The 20627-nt window shown below is 40.5% G+C and overlaps 1 protein-coding gene across 3 annotated transcripts in view; it reads left to right on the forward strand.

Moving 5' to 3' along the window:
- AOX1 (aldehyde oxidase 1) overlaps window positions 1–9370 on the forward strand; it is a 46325-nt gene extending 36955 nt beyond the window's left edge. For 2 of the 3 annotated variants that reach the window (XM_037398454.1, XM_037398452.1), the window contains exons 30-35: window positions 902–954; window positions 3057–3171; window positions 3814–3879; window positions 4439–4627; window positions 6047–6225; window positions 7259–9370. In XM_037398454.1, the coding sequence (XP_037254351.1) occupies window positions 902–954; window positions 3057–3171; window positions 3814–3879; window positions 4439–4627; window positions 6047–6225; window positions 7259–7313 (657 nt within the window). In that variant the 3' untranslated portion in view covers window positions 7314–9370. The remainder of the gene's footprint in view (window positions 1–901; window positions 955–3056; window positions 3172–3813; window positions 3880–4438; window positions 4628–6046; window positions 6226–7258) is intronic. The other variant, XM_037398453.1, reaches the window with a different exon arrangement.
- Window positions 9371–20627: the final 11257 nt, after the last annotated feature.

Here is a 20627-nt window from a genome sequence, read left to right on the forward strand (position 1 = left end):
AAAACCTGTTTGTTATGTTTTCGTATCCAGTATTGCTTGTTATCTATGGCCTAATGAAAAGGACATTTACAGATCCAATACGCTAGGGTGTTTCTTTTCAAGTGATTAAATACTAAAATAACTATGAAAATTTAAACGCTTTCTTGACAGTAATAATTCCTAGCAATAGCAAATAATGTTGGAATACATGTGGTAGCTTAATAACTGACAGCTGTGTATGCAAAGATAATCTCTAATAGATGCCAAATTAATTTGGATAATTCAGACATACACAAAACATAGCAGAAATGGCTGACCTAAAAAAGAATATATGCAGAGAAGTAATTTTATATCTTGCAAATTCAGTAAATTGCAATTAATTAAAAATTCAAAAAAAGACCCAAACTTCTTGACTTGTAAACTGAGTAAATCTAACATGAGAATCACTGAAAGGGAATAGATTTGGGACCTCATACCGTTATTTTTACCACTGGTAGAAGAACACTGCAGAGAGTATTTCTCTTGTCAGCTGCCATTTTTGTGCAAGTAAATCATACAGATCTTCTATGACAGGGGGCCCCATTTCTGTTAAACTTGAGCAGAAAAATTGAGCAGGGCCCTTTCTGACTACAACATTACCAATGATAAAGATTCTGCAAGACCACCACTGTTGACAGGTCTTTTCCTTACTGTAGTGCCAAAAGAATTCAGATTGCTCATCCAAAGGGGTTTTAGTTCTACAGTATTAGGCACCATGGGGTTTTTTTAGCACTAAGTAAACACACTTAGCTGGTCATCTTTTCTTTACAGTTTGTTACAGTTTGGTTTTTAAGTAAATACAGGAAAATAAGTAAATATATGTATGCTGTATTCCTTCCTGACTCCTTCCTTGGTTTACCACAAATGCTGCTATATTTTACAGATTAAAGAAGCTTTTGAACAGAGTGTGAGTCTTTCAGCTACTGGCTACTTTAGGTAATATATTTTTGTTCCTTAAAAGTGCATAGGTTAGACCAGGGCTGATTTCCGAAATTAACCAATGCCATGAATAGAAGATCCTGTCCAGTAGTTCTTTCTAATGGCTCAGCTTATGTTTTATGCAATTCTTTTATATATGGGGAGTTGGAGTTTAACGTTTAAGTGCTGCTAATTTATGCCTGGCCCTATGTGGGCTCTCTAGAAAGTATCAAAAGACTATTTAGTCCCATCTTTACTCCATGATTTGGTTATTAGCAAACCAGTAAGCATCAAAAAAGTGACCGCTGCCCATAACAGTAGGTGTGCAATGTGGGATATAGTTCATTTACTGGAAGCTGTATTGCTATAAACCATAAATATTGTTGTACTACAGGTTGTTTACACTTTTACCGACAAACATAATCACACCAAGTTGCATGACAGGAAGAACAAGTGGCAGCATTGGAGTATTTATCCAGCACACACCTGTAATTAGCAATTAGGTGCATTTGTGGAAAATTAGGCTCATTTAATTCTAGATCTGAACCTTAAGGTTATTTCTCTTTAGAGGAAGGAGAATTTAAAATGTCTGGTTGAGTTTAAGAGAAAGCTCATGGTAATTTTATTTTTTTTTAAACTCACTCAGGAATCAGATGCTATAATTCAGCACTAATTAAAAACTACAGAGGGACTTGGTGCTCACGTGAGAAGTAGGGTTGGTCACTGACTCTAGTTTTGGAGTTATTGTTTTGACAATTTTAACAATATTGTTTTGCATCTGGAGCCTCAGAAGATTCCCACCATTTATACTCTTAGACAGGGATTTAGTCACAACAGCAATGCTATTGTGAGACACAGTAATCATAAACACAATTCCCTCTGCTGTCTCTCAGTGCAGTCTTGTGGTCCTTTTTCTCTGAATTCTTTCACGGTATTTATAAAGAACTAGAAAGGAAAAAATTCTGTGCTATAACTCAGGTGGGATTCAAAGAAAAGTTTCTCTCAGCCTGCTGTGCCTTATATCTTCTCTCCCTCCACCTGTATTTACCTGCTGATCAATAGCAACTTTTCAGGTATTCAGGCAGCCTGGAGTAAATTGGAGAGGCACGTCACAAAGCCATACTTACTTAAAACACCTAGAAAAGCCCAAACAAAATGTCCCTTCCTTCTGTTAAGTCTGTTCAAGTCTGTATTCTGCTTATGCAGCCCTTTAGGAAGTTGATATCTTGAATGCAGTGAACGACAGCCATACTTTGCTATTGACATTTAATGGTGTGCAAACCCATCTGCAGATCCCTGAGCCTCAAATCCTGTATTGATCTAGTTCTTACCCAGTCATGTTCTCCACATCCAAGAATCTCAAAGCCAGCTGAGATAGATGGAATGTGAGAAGCTGAATACGTGGATTTTGTGTAACGCTTTTTAAATGCATGGTTCAATGCTCTGAATTATACCACAATTGTTTTATGGAGTATAATTCTAAATGTGCTCAACAAAAACATTTCACTCATATATGGTCAGAGAGTATGCCTTGGTCACATAGCTGACATGGTTGGGGGATGCTGCATTTCACATCTTCTTGTGTTTGTTGAATTTACCCCATCAGTCCTGACTACTATAGTCTCCTCAGTTAGTCCCACTGCTTTCTAAGGAATTACACCTTTATTTTAATACTCCTGACTCTCTCACTCATTGTGTAGGCAGCTTCCGTAATTTTTACTCTTTCATGTCTTGTAAATTGTTCTTTCATAGATCCTGACCAGTTTTCCTCCCTTTTTCTGAATTCCCTTATGTGCTATTACCTCAGCAACCATTACCCTAAATTTGTATTCTGTACCTGATTACCCTGTCTTTATTAATATGTTTCTGGGATTATGCTGGTTGTAGACTCTCCTGATCTGAAATAGCTTGCTTGCCTGCTAAATTTTATATAAATACAGATCCATCAAACCTAAACTACTAGTGCTCTGTAGGATTTCATGGAACTTAACTGCTGGGGTTCTGACCTGTTGTTTAAGATTTCACTTGAAGTCGTTTCAAACTTTCATTTGCTCATCTGCTTTGTTATGGTGCAAACATTCACTGATTTTTTTTCTTGTGGATGTCATTTCTTCCATCAGAGGCTACAATGAAAAAATGGATTGGGAGAAAGGGGAAGGACAGCCATTCACATATTTTCTTTATGGAGCTGCTTGTTCAGAGGTTGAAATTAACTGTCTAACAGGAGATCACAAGGTAATAATGGAGTGTCATGGAAGTTTTGTAAGTAATGTGAATGAGGTTTGTTTGTATCACTGGGTGCTGCAACAAACATTCAGATTTTGCATTAGTAAGTCACCTGTCTTCAGATGATAGTAAATATATCAACAGTGTAAATGCAAAGTACAGGTGGAGCAGAATGAAAGCCGTGTACTGTTAACCAGCTTTTTGCACATCTGTGTTAATGTCATACATTAGTGTCATAGATCTTTTGGGTTATGACAGACATCTGACATGTTCTTCACTTGTTCCTTCCCTGTTTGCCAGCAAATTACAGCAGAGCTAAATATTCTGTTTCCAGAATCTAGACCATCTAGACAGCTAAATCATAGACTGCTGATCATATGCCCTCTATCTGTACTTAGTTATGTGGGGATTTCATTGTGTGATGGGAAAAATCTTGCAAGGCTGCCTCTGGTGAAACTTCTGTAAAAGCTGAGACAAGCCCATTTTGCTTGTATCGGGGTATTGGAAATTACTTTGAAATCGTGTACGTGGCGGGGGCCTCTACCTTAATATATATTATGCCACTGAATACCAGCTCTAACCTGAATTATGTTCTAATGCCTCCACGCCATGCATTTCTCTCAGTAATATGCATTTGAATTTTATTGACAGAACCTTAGAACAGACATTGTTATGGACATTGGATGCAGCATAAACCCAGCTGTGGATATAGGACAGGTATGTGCCAAGAATTTCCTGCTATCCTTATCTGAAATAAAGATTACCTCATTAATTCAGAAAACATTATTGTTAGATAATGTTATAATTCATAGATTAGAAGGCCCTTTACTTGTAGACTTGCCCCATTTGAGTCAGTGTCAGAGCTTCATAAATGTCAATGAAGCTTGAATTTTACCCACAGTGTCAACCTGTAATACTTCCTGTATGTATATATGCCCACTGTCTGCTGGACTTTAGTACTGTTTGTGATCTACAGTCTCTAAATTCTCCTATTGTTCAATCTGCCTTCCCCACACGATAGCAGGGAAACACCTTTATTCATTGCAGGCTATTCCACAGATCTCATCATTTCATCATGAAAGCATTTGTCTCTGCCTGGTATGAGAGAGGGGTGTGAAAGCTTTTTCCATCCCAGTAGCCCAAAATGTTGAAGAATCCCATTAGGCAAACAGGACAGAAAATGGTCTAACATACAGTAATACAAATCAGTTCTTGCCCAAGTTTTACCCATTTTAATACATGAGAATGTAAATGCTATTTCTTTTCTTTCTTAAAGATTGAAGGTGCCTTTGTTCAAGGCATTGGACTGTACACAATGGAGGAATTAAAGTACTCTCCAGAAGGAGTCCTCTGTACTAAGGGTCCAGATCAGTATAAGATCCCTGCTGTTTGTGATATTCCAGAACAATTTAATGTTTCCCTGCTGTCATCTTCCCCAAATCCTTATGCCATCTATGCATCCAAGGTAAGCAAACAGTCACAGGGCCTAATTCTTAGATCCCAGGACAAACAGAGGAATTACTTTGATATACAACATACAAAGTTTTCAGTTCTTCTTCTTAAGCATTTCAAAGAAGTGTCCATGAAATAGTTTTATTTATGACATCAGGGGAGCTAATATGAAAAGACATAATGTGTGATGTTGCTGCATATCTTTCATGATTGGCAAGTAGTAATTTTAGGGATTTGTTAACAGACCATACACAGAAGCTGCAAGCTGAATTTCAAACCATACTTTTAAAATGTTGTGATAATCTGAAGGGTTAGAATAAAAATACCAAAGAAATTGATGGAGAAATAATGAGAGTGTGCAGATTACTTATGTGTGTTACACAATAAGAAATAGGACTGTATGCGTGTATTTATATGAGAGATTGGCTCAAGTATTCAGCTGGTGTAATCATTGCTTGAATTTACACCAACAAATATTCTGGCCAGTTGTATATAGGTAGTAATGGTAAGTCGAGATGAAGGTACTTCTGCAAATTTCCAGCTGTTTCAAGTATTAGATACACTTTTAGAATACAGTAAAATAAAACAGCATGACATAAGGAAAAAGCATTTTTACAGCAAAAGTTATTAAAGAACAGATAGGTCCTTTAAAATTATTTAAAGCTGTCTCAGTAATACATAATTAGAAAAGTGTTTGAAAAAGCATCATTTAGGTGAAGTAGTTACATAGTTGATTGGGAGTTGATCGAGAGAGCTGATACTAATATCCCTCTTCAAACAGCTCTTTTCCTTTTCTGTGAATTTACCTCCTATAATTACCCTTAAAATTCACTGTAACATGATGTGATTCTGTCTTCATGCAGCATATTTGGGGAAGACATTTGGTTAGCAGATTTTAGCAAGGAGGTAAGATTCAGTTGCAGTATCCCGGTCCAGATTAAAACATTCAATACCACAGTACTGAGAGGACTATGGAATAAGGGTAGATTTTGACCTATCTTTGCACTAAGGAGCAAATGTGAATCTAATGTCAGAAGCAGTGAGAGGATGTCAAGCCCACTGAGGTCAGTGGTGTCAGGTCAGGTGCAGGGAATTATCAGGAGTTCAGGCTTTGTTTCTTAGTTGTATCTGTACCTGGTTTTGGATTGTTTTAATTTTGTCTGCTAATTATTCTAAATTTCAGTTTTGCAATGAGACAAAAAGGTTCTAAAATCAATAGCCAATATTTGAAATCAACCTTTTTAGCTCCATCAGAAGACTTGGTGTGATCTAGGCTTGCTTCCACTGAATCTAAAATAAACTTCCTTACAGAAAGACAGAACACTTTTTGAGTCACTGACTTTATAGCTTTTTAGTTGATATTGACATGGCATGTACTTATTTCATTTGCTCAAAACCTACACCTATTTGACTTTTTTTTTTCTTTTTTCAGGGGTTAGGTGAGGCAGGATTTTTCTTGGGATGCTCTGTGTTCTTCGCTTTGAGAGATGCAGTAACTAGTGTGAGGAGTGAAAGAGGGCTGACAAAGACTTTCGTACTGAACAGCCCTCTGACTGCTGAACAACTACGGGCAAGCTGTGCAGATGCCTTTACTGAGATGGTAATAGGAAGGTGGGGGAAAGGTCAAAGTATCTCTGGGTAGAAGTGCATGCTGCTTTTGCACCCCTGAATGGTGGGATGCCTAACGATGTTTCCAATTGGAGATGCTTTGTATACAGCCATATCACATGGCTCCTTGTAATTGAAACATCTGATAACAGGTCTCACTCACACAAGTTATTCCAACAAATGCCATTGAAACATTGTACTGGCATTTCCCTGGTTTTGTATAACCTTTTTTCTATTCTTTGAAATGTACGTAATTGTTACAATCTCCCCTTTCTCTTAAGTCTCCTCCTTTCTTCTGTATGTCAAATCCTATAGAGGACTAAATAGCTCCTCTTATTGACAGCAGTGGATCAGCCTCTGAGGATCTTCAGACTCCTTCCAGGTGCTTTCCCCCAGTGACTTGCAGTCTGGTACTGTCATCTCATTCTGGTACTCGTTGCTATGCCCGGTACTCTTTGGGAGAAAAATAATTAACTCAGAGCTAACAAAAGGATACAGAAGAAAAACAAATGAGACAATACACTTCTTACCATGCTGATCTTTTATATTCTGTGTTTTCGGCCACTGTTCGCTGTAGTCATGTTCCCACTGCTATTACAATTCTTTTTCTGTGTAAGTTTTTACTTAGCATACAACATCTGTTGTAGGCAAGGTCCTTGTCAGCATGTAAATCCATACTGTGCCCTGAACTTCTCTGAGGCTCTTCCATGGAAGCTTGAACTTTCACTCACAGATTATTCCCATGGTATCTCTGTGGTCATGGTGGGATATCATTGGAACCCGGATCAATAGGTTTGTGGGCTTACTCTCATCAACCTTGCAGGAGGTCAGGTCCACCAGTGCAGAGATTGTGCTTCTCCACCCCTGTTTGGCCCTGAGCCCAGTTATCACTGATCTTCCTTCCAGCCACCTTCTGTAGGTATCTCCTGTAGGGCACCCTGCTGGGTGACTTGGAGACACCTGATAAGGGCAATATTGGGGGCTTGCCAATCAAATAATATTAACAAGTATTTTCATTTCTCGCTTGTTTTCTTAGATCACAGAAAATGAATCTGCTTCCTCCACTCCTCGGGCCCTATCTGTGTGAATGACAAACCAGACTGCTTAAGACCTGAAAGGAATGGAATGGAAAACTGATTTACTGCCCCAATACACACTAATCAACACACAGATAAATATATTTCCTCATTTTCAGAATAGAACTAGCTACCCAAAATAGGCACACTACATCTTCCATTCATTCTCCATCCAGTGTATTCATTACAGTACTTTCCTTAAATTACTGCATTTAATTGCTAGAATACATGTCCTGCATTTGAAGCATATATATTCAAATAGATCTGCTGAACAGCTTAGCTCAAGTGCTGCAGGAGAAGAAAGGTAGGGTGAAGTATAAAGGTATGTTAGATAACTTACTGCCACTTACTACACTTAACAACTTCATATGATAAATGATTTTTTAATGGCTTCAGCTAATTTTCTAATTCAGATTTGAGTCTTGCAGTGGAGTGTGAGTCCAGAGGTCTTAGCTGAAGAATCAGAACCTTGTTTGTTGGATTCAGTCCCTTTTTGATGAGAAGCGATGCTCTGATCTGTAGTAAAGCTGGTTTAGTTTCTTTTGACATGGGCATCTTTGTGTTAAAAACATGGAAGAAACAAGTGTTATGATTTTCTTTTGCTATGCCAGGCAAATTGCTATGGCTGACCTACAGATATATGGGAGATTAATTTTATCACAAAAGTTGGAAGAGTCACTTTGTAGAGGGATGAAGCTGGGTTAATTAACGTTGATAATATACAGCTGTGGGCTGGCTTCAGGGGCTGGGGTGTTGGCTGATGTAGATAAGATGCAGCTGTGGCTGTTTCTGTTAAGAGGTTGGGCAGCCAGTGAAGAGGGAGCAGCCAAGGAAGAGAGGAGGAAGTAGCAGAGAGAATACGCACCCTGGGTGAGGAGGGATGAGGAGAAGGCAGCAGAGGGACTGGCATGAAGAGTATGTTGGTACGAGATGGTAAAAGACCTTGCTGCAGCTTGATAGTTTGGAGAGTGCTGTGACATCACTTAGTTGTAGTTTCCACTGGAAGCTTTCTTTTTTCTCATGGAGCAAGCCAAAAGCCTCTGAACTTAATGGGAAGACTCACATGGAGTTCAGTGTGCTTTGAATGGGAGACTGGATGAACCTGTCTCTGGAAAGGATTTGTAAACAGTGCTTAATCCTGTGCTCGGGACTACACTGAGCCATGAAAGTACAGTTGAGAGTTCTCTCTCACTCTTGGCTACTCCTCTGATAAAGAAGATAAAAAGCTGTAATGAGATCAAAAGATGATCTGCGAAGATCAGTCATCTGATGCTGCCTACAGTGCAGTGGGATTAGACCACATCCAAGTAGTAGCAGCTGGAGAAAACAGGAAAATATAAAGCAGCGCTGTTATTAAATGGTAACAAATTCTGGTGTTATTAAATTTCAGGTATGTATGTATTTGTAACCTAAGATGAGACCCAAGAAATTACATAGGCTGTATCAAAATTAATGTATTATGAAAGTTCTAACCACAATATTCAGATTTCAGCGTCAGAATCCACAATATTGAACTGACTGAGAACTTCAGCCTTTCTTTCTCTTGAGGTGCAAACCTGAGATTTCAGTTCTGAATGCACACACACACAAATACATGAATCTCCATGGTATTTGAATTTGGGGCTTACATCTGGGGTGCATCCTAACACAGAGAAAACACTTCACTTTTTTTAGTGAGTCCACAGAAGTTATGCAAAGTAGCACCTGAAAAATTGCAGCAAGTTTTGCAAGTAGAACTGGGAAAATAGCTAGTTTGTACATTCAGTGTGTGGTTTCGGTGAACCTCTGCATCAGTTTTTCCTTGCTGAGCATGGGGATTGCTCTTCCAGTTGCTCACAGGTCAGATTGCTCCAGAGCCATGAAGATCTGTAATGAAAATAAATGGCTCTAATTTGTTTGAAGAGCCTGAAGGCTCTTGTTGTTTCACTGCTCCTCAGTCTTCCACAAACTGTTTTCTCTCCTTGCCTTCCATCCCTTTTATGAGTTGATACTGTATCTGTGACAGAAATCAAGTTAGTAGGTTAAACTGCTTTTGCATTGACTATTAAGAAATCAAATCTTTATTGTTTTGATTTGTCTGTCTCTCTGTAACCACTATGAGTAGATGAAATTCAGCTGCTTAAACGTGGGGGTCTAGACATTTTATATGTCATAAGACAGCAGATACATAGGAGAGCACAGGACTGGGAGATGCAACATAGCAACTGGAGGCCCAGCAGGTTATAGTGGCACTAGAAGTGTGGTTTAGACAGCTGAAGCCCCACTGATTTTTACTTATTTTTCCTCACTTTCTTTGTGTTAACTTTGGCTTTTATATAGTGTGAGAAAGTCAATAAATCAAATGAAATGTGAATGCTGCTGCCATTAGTTTTTCTGATTTGAAACACCTTAGTTTCACTGCGTGGGCTTACTGATGACAGCTCCCAATCCCAAGTGTTAATAGCAGCCCCAAAATACGGATAAATCCTGGGATCTGCTGAAGCAGGCAGCGTGTAGCTCTACTGAACTGGAGGGAAGGTGCATTGTCTGTTGTTCTGTGTACCAATGCATCAGCTGGTTAGTTCCAGACAAGTCAAATCTTGGAAAAATCATGGCCCAGCCCTTGCAGGCAATGATGTTTCCCCACCTGCAGTGCTGAGGTGTTTGACCTCTAGGGATTCATCATGTTCTAGACCTGCACTTTGTTTTCTGCAGTGCAGATCACATGTCTGCTTGTCAGTATTTCTCAGTTATTATTAACAAAGATTCCTACCTGCCACTTGTAAAGTGGCACTGTTGTCTAGTTGTGTCAGTAAAAGCTATACATGTAGCAAACATGGGTTGTTGGGGTTTTTTTGGGGGGTGAAACATTAAGCTGACTTCTGGCCTTTAGGTGTCTGAAAAACTGCATGGAAGCTAGAAATACCAGCAATTAGACATCCTGACAGATGACACTATGGCTACTTGGGATATTATGAAATAAATTTTCTTAGACTATACAGGTGTTAGAGGGTATTTTGTTACATTTTTAATATTTATTAAAATGTGCAGACTCAGAGGGCTAGGTAAGCAGAAAGGTTAGGGCTCCAAAGGCACTGACATAGGCTTGGCTACTTGCGGCGAATGAAGAGACAGGACACTGCTTGATGCAAGATGTCGATTTATTGTACACAATCACGAGTTTATATATGTTTTCAGAAGCTGCACACTTTAAACAGATTGGTTCTTTAAGCTAAGCATTGCATACTAGGCAATCCCTGATCGGTGGTTAACTACAAACAAAGGACACTTTAAGTAAGTGTTTATATCATCAATTAACAGCAAGGTGTTACCTCTCCTTGGCCCCTCTGTTCCTCATTCCCTTATCTTCTCTCAGCATGACTCATCCTGTTGATTGTTATCTGTTCACATTCCTTGTCCTCCCAGGGTTTGTGGCCTACAAGCTCGAGCACATTCCTTTCAGCTAACATGGTCCTGATTTCCAGGCCCCCTCCTGCATCTCCCCCTTCTTGTTTTTGAGCGTTCTCGTTGTAAGCATTGAAATAAACAAGGAACACATAATACTAAAACCAACAATACTGTCAATACCATCAATGCTCCTTTGATCACATTTTGTAACCAGCCCCCTAATCCAAGGTTTGAAAGCCAGTCTGTTAACCCGTTCTCAATCTTTATGGCCTGTACATTTTTTCTTAACTCAGCGAGCTGCTCATGAATAGAGTTAGAGTGATCAGTCAAATTCATGCAACACTTCCCTTGGTGCTGTTCACTCTAGGCTACTCTCTACTGTTCATGCCATTTCCTTATCTTCTAGAGGCGAGATCACATTCCTCCTTTGTTTCTGTCTCGTCCTAGTTTCTTCTCATACTTCCTCAAAATTACTTACCTCTTTGCTGCAGGATCACAGCTGCACTTCGTCAAAGCAAGGCCAAAACTGCACATCAATGTCAAAACAACCCACTGTCTCTATTCTGTACAATTTTACAATTCCCCCTTTTTGTTTTTGAACAGCTAGTACCAGGTTTGCCATGTTCTGCAGGGCCCTTGCAAACATGACAGCAACCAAGGTAATAGCAAACAAACAATACTGCCAATTGAGTGAATGGATGCCAAAAAGGCTGAGATTTCCTCAGATTTTGGTAACATGTTGCTGCAATGGGGCGCCTAAAATCCACGCAGCACATACCATCAAAATCCTCACAGCCGTGTCCTTGAACCAACAACAAAAAGCAGTGGCAAATTTGACTCACACTCTTAACTGCCTACCAAACAAGGTGATTTAACTCTTTAATGCTTTCCCTGCTGTCAGTCCGGATAAGAGTAAGAGAAGAAGCGCTGCAATACGTTCCCATCATAGCCTCCTACTACGTTAGCATCTACATAAAGATAATTATCGACATTCAAATTGCAAACGATATCAACTTCTTTTGGATTAACATTATACAGAGGTAATCAATTATCCCAAATATCAAGGCTTTTAGTAAGATTCTTCATTCCCCACATACATTCACTTTCTTGCAACAATTTCTGCAAGTCAGTTTCAAGGAAGGGCACACCAAACAAGGACTGGTTCAGTCAAAAAGTTCAAAACATCGCATGCCTTCTCTGAACATACCTCTGGGGTCATTCCCTTCGTTCCCTCTTTTTTTTATGCAACCAGAGACACTTTTACCATAACAGAGAAGCCCCTATTTACATCTCTGAGCCCGGACACAAACCGCAGCTGTATGCTCCACCAGGCTCAGGGCAGAAATCATTCATGTAGTTACATAGCTATATATCTCTACAAGCGTGCAGACACCTATTAGACACTAGATAACCATGTTTATCTTTCCTATTCTCCTTCACAATACCTAGCTGTTCTCTCATCTCCTGTTAGGTCAAATATTCTCCAGCTTCCTCTCCTATATCTCTCTTCAGACATTCTCTATCCTCCTCTTTTTTGCTTGTTAATTGCAACAAGGCAAAGGTTGTGTGTAGCTGGGTGACCATGACCTGATTTATGTTACAATCAACTGAACACTGAATACAGGAAAAAAGGCATGGGAGACATAAGGCAAACATCACTAAGGTGGTTGAAGATAATTATAATAAATCCTGTAATACTTTTGAGTCATGGCCCAAAGTTTCCCAGCCGTGAGAAGAGACCAAAGGCATCCCGCCCCTGGCTCTGCTGCAGATCTTTGTTTAAGGCTTTTGAGTTTTGTATACTTTTGTGAATTAATTCACAGTGGTCACTCAGATTCATGTAACACATCCTATCAAAGTCTTCACACTTGTGTCCCTGTGCTAATAATGAAAATCAATAGCAACTCGGTTCTGTAGCAACATATGATGGACAGAATCAACATCTGTTAATAAGCCAGAAAAAAAAAGAATAGTATTTGTAGTATTACTTTGTTTAGCAAGCTAGCAGCCTAATTTACTAAGCAAGTTAAAAGCGTGTACTATTCTTACAGAAGAGATTAGAGAAGCAAAAATCTGTTATGCTGCATTCCAGAACTCAGCCTGAGAATTACAGTCTGCTGTGAGTTCTGCGTTACAATCATTTGACACATGTTGGGGTTGCGATTGTGAAAGCTGCCCGTTTACAATTTTCATTGACATTATCACAGCTAGTTGTTTTAAAAGCAACCCTTGAGCTTCCTGATGTTCGACTTGTTGCAAAATATTCTGAAGCCAATCAATCAAGTTAGTATTACAGTTAGTGACTCTCTAGGACCCTGCAAGACTGTGGCAAGACTCCCGCATCCTGACTGCCTTAATAGCCATTCCTTCATTTGCAAACAGCTGTCCCTGGGATACCTTGCCTGAGTCACAGAATCGGCACAGTTATTTTCTCCAGCCACCTGCTCATAGTTAACAGCAATTCCCCGATTAAGGTTTTCAATCAAGGCCACTGCACTTAGCTCGCAAAAATCAGATAACCACATCATGCACTGTGTCGGAGTTAGTACCACACAAAGCAAAGACTTCCAATAGTCATGCAGTGTGAGTGTATAAGGCTCTGCCATCACTTCAAGAAGGGACATAGCAAATGTGCTATGAATCCTCCCTTCCCGCACTGCTTTGTTTAACTCTTTAACAGCCTCGTATTGCACGGGCTGCCACTCTGCAGGTTGATTTGTCTGACAAAATACTGAACATGCCATAGCGACTCCCAAAACCCATCACTTAAGTGTTTCCCACTTGCATTCCTGCCACCAATCCCTCAGACTCCCTTTCACCCTCCCCCAAAATACAATCAATGCATCAGGAGAGACAAGGGGGTGGGGGAAAGGTCTAGCTCCTTTTCCAGATCTATAGGACCTGGATCAAAAGGTTTATCAGTGTCAATAAAATCATTGTCCGAGTTGTCCTGTTCCCGTGCTTGGTCCTGTGTTGTGAGGGTCGCTGCAATCAGTGGCAGAAGCTTTGGGGGCAGAGGAGGTGTGGACGGAATCGCCATCGCTGACGGTGTCTTGAGAAGAGTCGCGCTGTCGGTGGAATTTACAGCCTCCTCTAGTTCAGTGCTTACACTGTTGGCAGAATTTACGGCTTCCTCTGGTTTAGCACCATTAGTAGAATTAGTCCACGCTTGGCAAAGAGTAGTCAGAATTTGCCACCAAGGTGCTAAATGCATTCCCGACGCAGAGTCCCCCTCCGCGGCAGCATCATACAATTGTCTGCTGACCGCTTTAATTTCTTTCAAAGTCTCTAAAGTTTCTTGACTGCTCGCCTGTCTCAATGAGTACAGGTTTCTAAAGCTTCTTAAAATTTCTCCAAATATTTAAAATCTCTAAGGTTTCTTGGCTGCTCACCTGTCTCGATGAATACAGGTGTTATCCGCGGGGTTTAGGTTGTTCGCCTGGTCCAGACAGCAAGACGATCGTTCAGCCAAGCCGTCTCCTCCGGAACGCAGCCCTCTTCCACGAGCTGTCTTTTTTATCGACCAGTTCCGTCCTTATTCTTCCAAGGCTTCGGAACACCACCATAGGGGTCACCATTTGAGGAGATTGAGGCACAGACTCCTGCATCTGATTAGAAGACCCTTTATGAGTCCATATACGTCTCTTTCTGGGGACGAAGCCTGATTCCCCGTTACGGATTTCCCACAGCTCACCTCTCAACTCCGGAGGGATTTCAGGCCGGCTCCTGCTTCCTTTCAGCAGATCATTCAAAGTTCTGTGGGATTCGCTGCATGTCGCTCAGATAGGCGATTCGAGAGCCCTTCACGTCAGATCCTTAAACGCATCACGTCGGGGTCACCAATTTGCGGCGAATGAAGAGATGGGACGCTGCTTGATGCAAGCAAATGTTGATTATATTATATAAATATATATATTTATATATTTTTATATATATTTATATATATATTATATATAAAACATTATATACGTTTCTACCTTCTACATGTTAGACACTGATTGGTTAAATCTTAAGCGTGAACTACACAGATTGGTTATCTTCTAAGACGCATCATTTAAACAATAGGTACTGATTAGTCTATCTTATCTTAGCATCAATCTTTATTCTAAGATTAGGGGGTTTCTTTCTACTTGACTTTCGTGAATAACAAAGTTCCTTATCAGCACTATCCGTTCCCTTATCTTGCTGTAAGTCCCTCTTTTGTCCTTCGGGTTGGCATCTCCACTGCTATGGCTCAAGAGTCTGCTGTTAACTTGTTCCTTTGTTCCCAGGGCTTATGCCCTACAAGTCCTAACACGTCTCAGTTCATCAGGCTAACAGTGCTCAGACTCTCGTCCTTGAGGCCTTGCCCTACAGCTACTGACACATTAATGTGCACTGTACAGAAACACCTGAACTAGCGATGGTTGAGAACTTTCTACTCATTTTCTTCATGAAACAAGTGTTTCTATAACTATCCACCCTCGGCACTCCCATTCTGTGTGTGTGTAAGCTTAAACACCTAAAATAAATACCAGGTTCTGTTTGGAGGCCTAGTACTCTGAAAACTAGATCTTGGACTGCCCAAATCTCATATTGCATCTGGTTCTTTCTCTTCTTAGTCCTTTGAACCTGTATCGTACGTATAACATGTGAAATACTACAGAAGTGCTGTGGTTGGCAGGACCTATTCGGGATTTTGCCTGTGGGCCCTAGAGACTGGCATCACTTCAGTGCTTGCATTGTGGTAGCTCTCAGGCATACGTTAGGGGCTAAACCATGAAAGAAGTAGCATATCTGCTTAGAATCATTTTCTTTCCTTCTAATGGGGATTGGTAGAAGATTGGGGACTGATTATGCCCTGCAGGCCTACACTGGCGCTAAATGAAATACAGAGACCTTTGCTGTGAAAACAGCAAATGAAACAAAAGACATGCATATACAAAAATTGAGACTTTTGAAAGACATATACATATAAATTAAGTCTCCTTTTAAAAAAAAAAAAGGCTGGCTGTAATAAAGCATTTAAAGGTTAATGATCTTGTTTCTTGGATGTGCATCCACAGAAATAGATAAGAATCTAGAATCCCAAATCAAGATTTGGCATTTCTCTCTCTAAGAACATTGTAAATCTAGAGTGTGGTCATCTTCTAATGGCACCCACACAGGTCAGGGTTTAGAGCTGTCATGGCACGGGGATAATCAGAAGGAAATTTTAAATGTGAGTGTAGTAATAATCTTGATGCTGTTAAAACTTCATCACTCAGCAGGAAAAAAAATATAGAGAGTTTAGGTAAGTGCCAAGCTAAAATGAGAAGCACTGCTCCACAGCTTAGCATTTGATACCCCACAGAAGTAGATAATGTTGCATGCCCTGGGTTTTAGCTTCAGGAATGCCTATGTATTCTAAATTCATCAGTTACTGGATAATATAAAAAGCCCAGGCCTGGCAGTTGTTGCTCAAACCCAGAAGTCCCCCTCGCAGTTAAGTGCCTTATTTGTTAGGTTACAGCAGGGGTCCTCAGACTTTTTATCCAGGGCGCCGGCGCGGATGCAGTGGCAGTCAGTCATCTGCGGCTGCTTGGTTCCCCCCCACCCCAGCCCCCGGCGGGGGGGCACGGGGGGGTTCTGTAAATACGGGGGGCGGATTTCAATCCGTATCCAGCCCGCGGGCCGTAGTTTGAGGACCCCTGGGTTACAGGGTTAAAGTCAGAGGGGTTCAAATTGTTTCCATATGATTTCTGCTCACCAGAGAAGAGTTGGGGTGGGGAGCAGGAGTAGAAAGTTTGGTGCATTAGCATCTCAACATGCATTAATAGCTGAGAAACAGCATACATCATGCTGGCTCCTCCCCATCTACTTAATTTGATGCTCAGTCTGAAAACAAATACTGTGGAGCAAAGCAAATTCAGTTGACCTTCAGGAACATACAGGGTTTCACTAATTTCTCTTGATGTGTAAAGCTTTATTTTTCAGACCTTAATGCAACAGCATGGCTTGTCCCCAACAATCAGATGAACTTGTCTTTTTTGATTGGCAGCAAGGTAAGTTTTTCAATGCCTGCCTTTTTTTTTTATTTTATTTTATTTCTCCCCCCTCCCCCCGAACAGCAGTGCTTAGATGTTTTCTGTTCATATTCAGAAAAGCTGTTATTCTGGAACAACAGTTAATTAATGGATAATCACTTCTTGTCTTTGATCGTCCTTATAGCATCCTGCTTTTCTACCACAGTTTTTACATAGTCGTATCTATGATATTTATATATCACAGAACTTTTAGAATTATAATTAGTTATCTGTATATACTATATATACATATATATATACTATCTGTATATACTATACTAGTATACTTCTAAAGTTGATGTAGTTGGAGTAAATACTTCACTAGTAAAAGAATATGCTGCTTACAAGTACAATTTCAGTAATTCACCAGAAGTAGTAGTTAATTTTTTTCTGTTCTTGATGCCAAAAGCTCACATTTCATACTCTTCATGGTCCAAGTGCAGGGGTTTGTATGCTTGCATATCCTTCTCCCCATATCTTTATGCTTAATCTGAGCATTTCCAGATTAGCTGGAGTAAATATCCTTTGTTTCCTCCTCCACGGACCTTTATGACAAAGCTATTTAACACCACAGTTCTTCACACCTCAAAGACATCGTCCTGCCAGCTCCTGCCTTCTCCCTATATGCTCACTGCATGGTGCTGCTGTCACCACTGTGGAAGGGGTTGGTAGCATAAAACCCAGGGTTCATCCAGTTCATGTGAGAGTAAAGTGGACTGTGTAGGGCTGTAAGATAATGAGGTTTTCCTGTCCTATGTCTGTAATGAAGCTGGGATCTGTAAGAAGGTGCTGTGTGTCTATGCAATGTAGAGTCTCTGAAGGGATTCTAGAAACTCTGAATTTTGTCTGATCTTTTTAGATGAACAGGTGTTTTTAGGAATTAATACAGCAATTGCTGGGTGGTAATTGGCTGAGTATGGAGCATAGAAGATACTCCTTCTAATGTACTACCATGTAGGGAGCACATCACAATCTCCACAGCACAGGGCTACCCAACCATATGCCGTGTAGGATGTCAGCTTTCAGAAGGGGATGAGGAAGAACAAAAAGCATCAGTTTCATTTAGTCACCAGCATGGCATCTGGACGTCTCATTGAGGACAACATACTGCATAGGTTGTAGTAAGGGATGAGTGACTCCAGGTGGCAACCAGACTTGAGGTATCAAATTAGACTAGTTTTCTCTGTATGCCAGAGATTTTCCTTGGACTAGGTCAGCTCTTTACTTCCTCCCTTCTGGCTTGTCCATGAAAAGCACAGTCTGACCACATAGATTTAAGAATGTTTTCTAAACGTCCTCTTTTTTTTCCCCTCAATATTATTTTGCAATAATATTCTGGTCTGTGCTGAAGCCCTGGTTAGGGAGACGTTCTTTGTTCTGTCCTTTGTGGTTAGAAATATTTAACATATGACTGATGTCTAAACTGAAAGTCTTGGGCCTTATTCTGTTCTCATATCAAAGAATTAGGATCATGAGGCTCTAAACTGGAGTGAGTATTATGCTTTAACTACGTGATTGCTCTGAGCATGTTCCTCATGAATGGTCATAGTGGGATAGTTAAAAATATTGCTACTGGCCTACAGCTGGTAGGTGACATACCTGAAGATGTTCATTCAGAAAGCCAGTGGAGCCATACCCTGGATTCAGGGCCTGTTGTTCTGTTTTGTTCTAGGAAAGGCTGGACAAGTGCATGGCTCCCAGCGTGGCTTCTGCACCCCTGGAATGGTGATGTTCATATATGCTTTACTGAGAAACCATCTGGAACCTTCCACGGAGCAGATAATTTCTGCTCTGGATGGCAGGTTTCAGACAGTAGATTGTAAAAGGTATAATAAAGGGATACATGTTCGATTGCCAAGGTCATAAGTATGATTTGACTTAAAAGAGCAGTAGATGATGTTCCAAAGTGGTATTTTGTCATAGCTGTAGTGGTTTAAAGACATCCTAAAATCACAGAAAGGTCATTCACACTGGAGACTTCGTATGGTTTATATCAGGTAATTTGTGCCGTTGCACAGGATACAGGCCAATTATAGACAGCTGCACATCTTTTGCTAGGGTAGGCCAGTATTTTCAAGTGCATTTCTTGTTTTGGGACAGTTGGTAGTATCTGAAAAGGCTGAGCCTGCTTGAAGTACCTACCGGCAATCTAGCTTCATTTGGAAATTCTTTTTGGTTAAGCCTTCAGAAGATTTGGCTTTTTTAGTTTTAAGTGTGCTGTTGCGACGGAGGGAAGACACAGTCGCTCAATATGAGTGATCAGCAGACTTCCTTTATTGTACCTTACAGTCACCTTTTATGCCTTGTTATAATTAGCTCATACACATTACAAAAGTTAAGCTCATTATTGGTTAGTTGCCTAAACGCCAAGCCCGCCCCTAGTGTCTCTTCTGTAGTTTTCTGTTCCCACCTGCAACATTCTTTTCCCACCGCGATCTTCCTGTTACTGTGTAACAAGGACAGCCAAAGACAGTGTATTTTTGCTTTACTTCAGATAAGCTGAGAGCGATGTGCATTTTTGTCCAGCCAGCTGGACTATGTCTATGAGACCTTTTTCAGCTAGCCAGTTATCCACAGTGTGCTGGGCACTTACAACTGCCACTAGCTTTAGGGTTACACGTACCCTTGCAATGCACTTAAGAATCCTTTGCGTCACTTCCAAAGACTTGATCCATACACTACTGAAGTAATTTTGTGTTTCTGTCCTTGGATTCTTTAGTATGCAAAGGGAACTCACTCCTAGGGGCCCTATGGTTTAAGAGGCCTCCTGGAGCAACTTGAAATGACTGAACAAATCTGCTTTTGAACAGGAAGAATCAAAACATTAATTTACAAATAAATCGCAAAGCTGCCTTATTGCTCTTATAAAGTAGAATATGACTTCTTTAGAAGCCAACATGTTGCCAGCTCAGAGGAATTGGACAGTGTTGCTTCCATCAGGAAGAATGTGTGTGTTCATCTTCTACAGGAGGTCAGGTAAGTTATGTTAGTGGGGTGGGTGGGTGGGTGGTGTCCGTTATCTCCTGTTTGCATTATAACATTTGTAGAAAAGGATCATCTTGAACTATGGCAGCAGCTGCTTTCCTGTGCTTGGGCATTTAGCCCAGACTGAACTCCATGCTCTGTGCTCTTGATGCTGCAGAAAGGTAGCACAAGTGTATCTGCATTGTTGTGTAGTCAGAATGCAGAGAGGTTTGACCTATTTATTGACATTTTCCAGTGAGAGTGTGAATCTCAGTATTGAACATTTAAGTCTACTTTGTATTCTAAAATCATAAGTCTGGCAAAGCTTCCACAGTTATTATGTATAAGGGTATACATGGCAACTCCAGTACACATAAGGACTTCAGAAAGGTCCTCCATTCCCTGTGTACATCTCAGAACTTGTTGTCTTCATCCACCTGCAAGAAGAGGCCATAGTGCCCCAATATGACTCCCATCTTGCTTCATGATGAGGAATCGAACTCCTTGGACAAATTTGCTCTGACTGAAAAACTTCAAGGAGCCTCTAAACTGGAGGAAAACTTGTTTGACAGTGAGTAACCTTAGAGCCCCAAGGAGGGTAACTGGATGTGTGTGTACATGTGTATTATCTCAGCCCCTTTAAGAACTGGAAATTACTGGCCACTTGATGCCAAAGTTGTTTGAAGCATGGATCTGGCAATGCAGCAGTTGCCAGTTACAGAACAGCACTTACTTTGGATGCTTTCTTATTTCACTTTCACGGATTTGCATTTCTCATAGTTGCTTTCATCCAATAGCTGGTGCCTAAATATTGTGAAGATCTAGGGAGACCCAGAATTTTTTGCCATTTCATCAACAGAGTCAGTCAGCAGACTAGGTCATTCAGAGCCAGATCTTACCATTACCATGCCATGATCTGTTCAGGGAGACCAGA

The sequence above is a fragment of the Falco rusticolus genome, chromosome 8 (genome assembly GCF_015220075.1).
Source record: "Falco rusticolus isolate bFalRus1 chromosome 8, bFalRus1.pri, whole genome shotgun sequence".
NCBI lineage: Eukaryota > Metazoa > Chordata > Aves > Falconiformes > Falconidae > Falco > Falco rusticolus.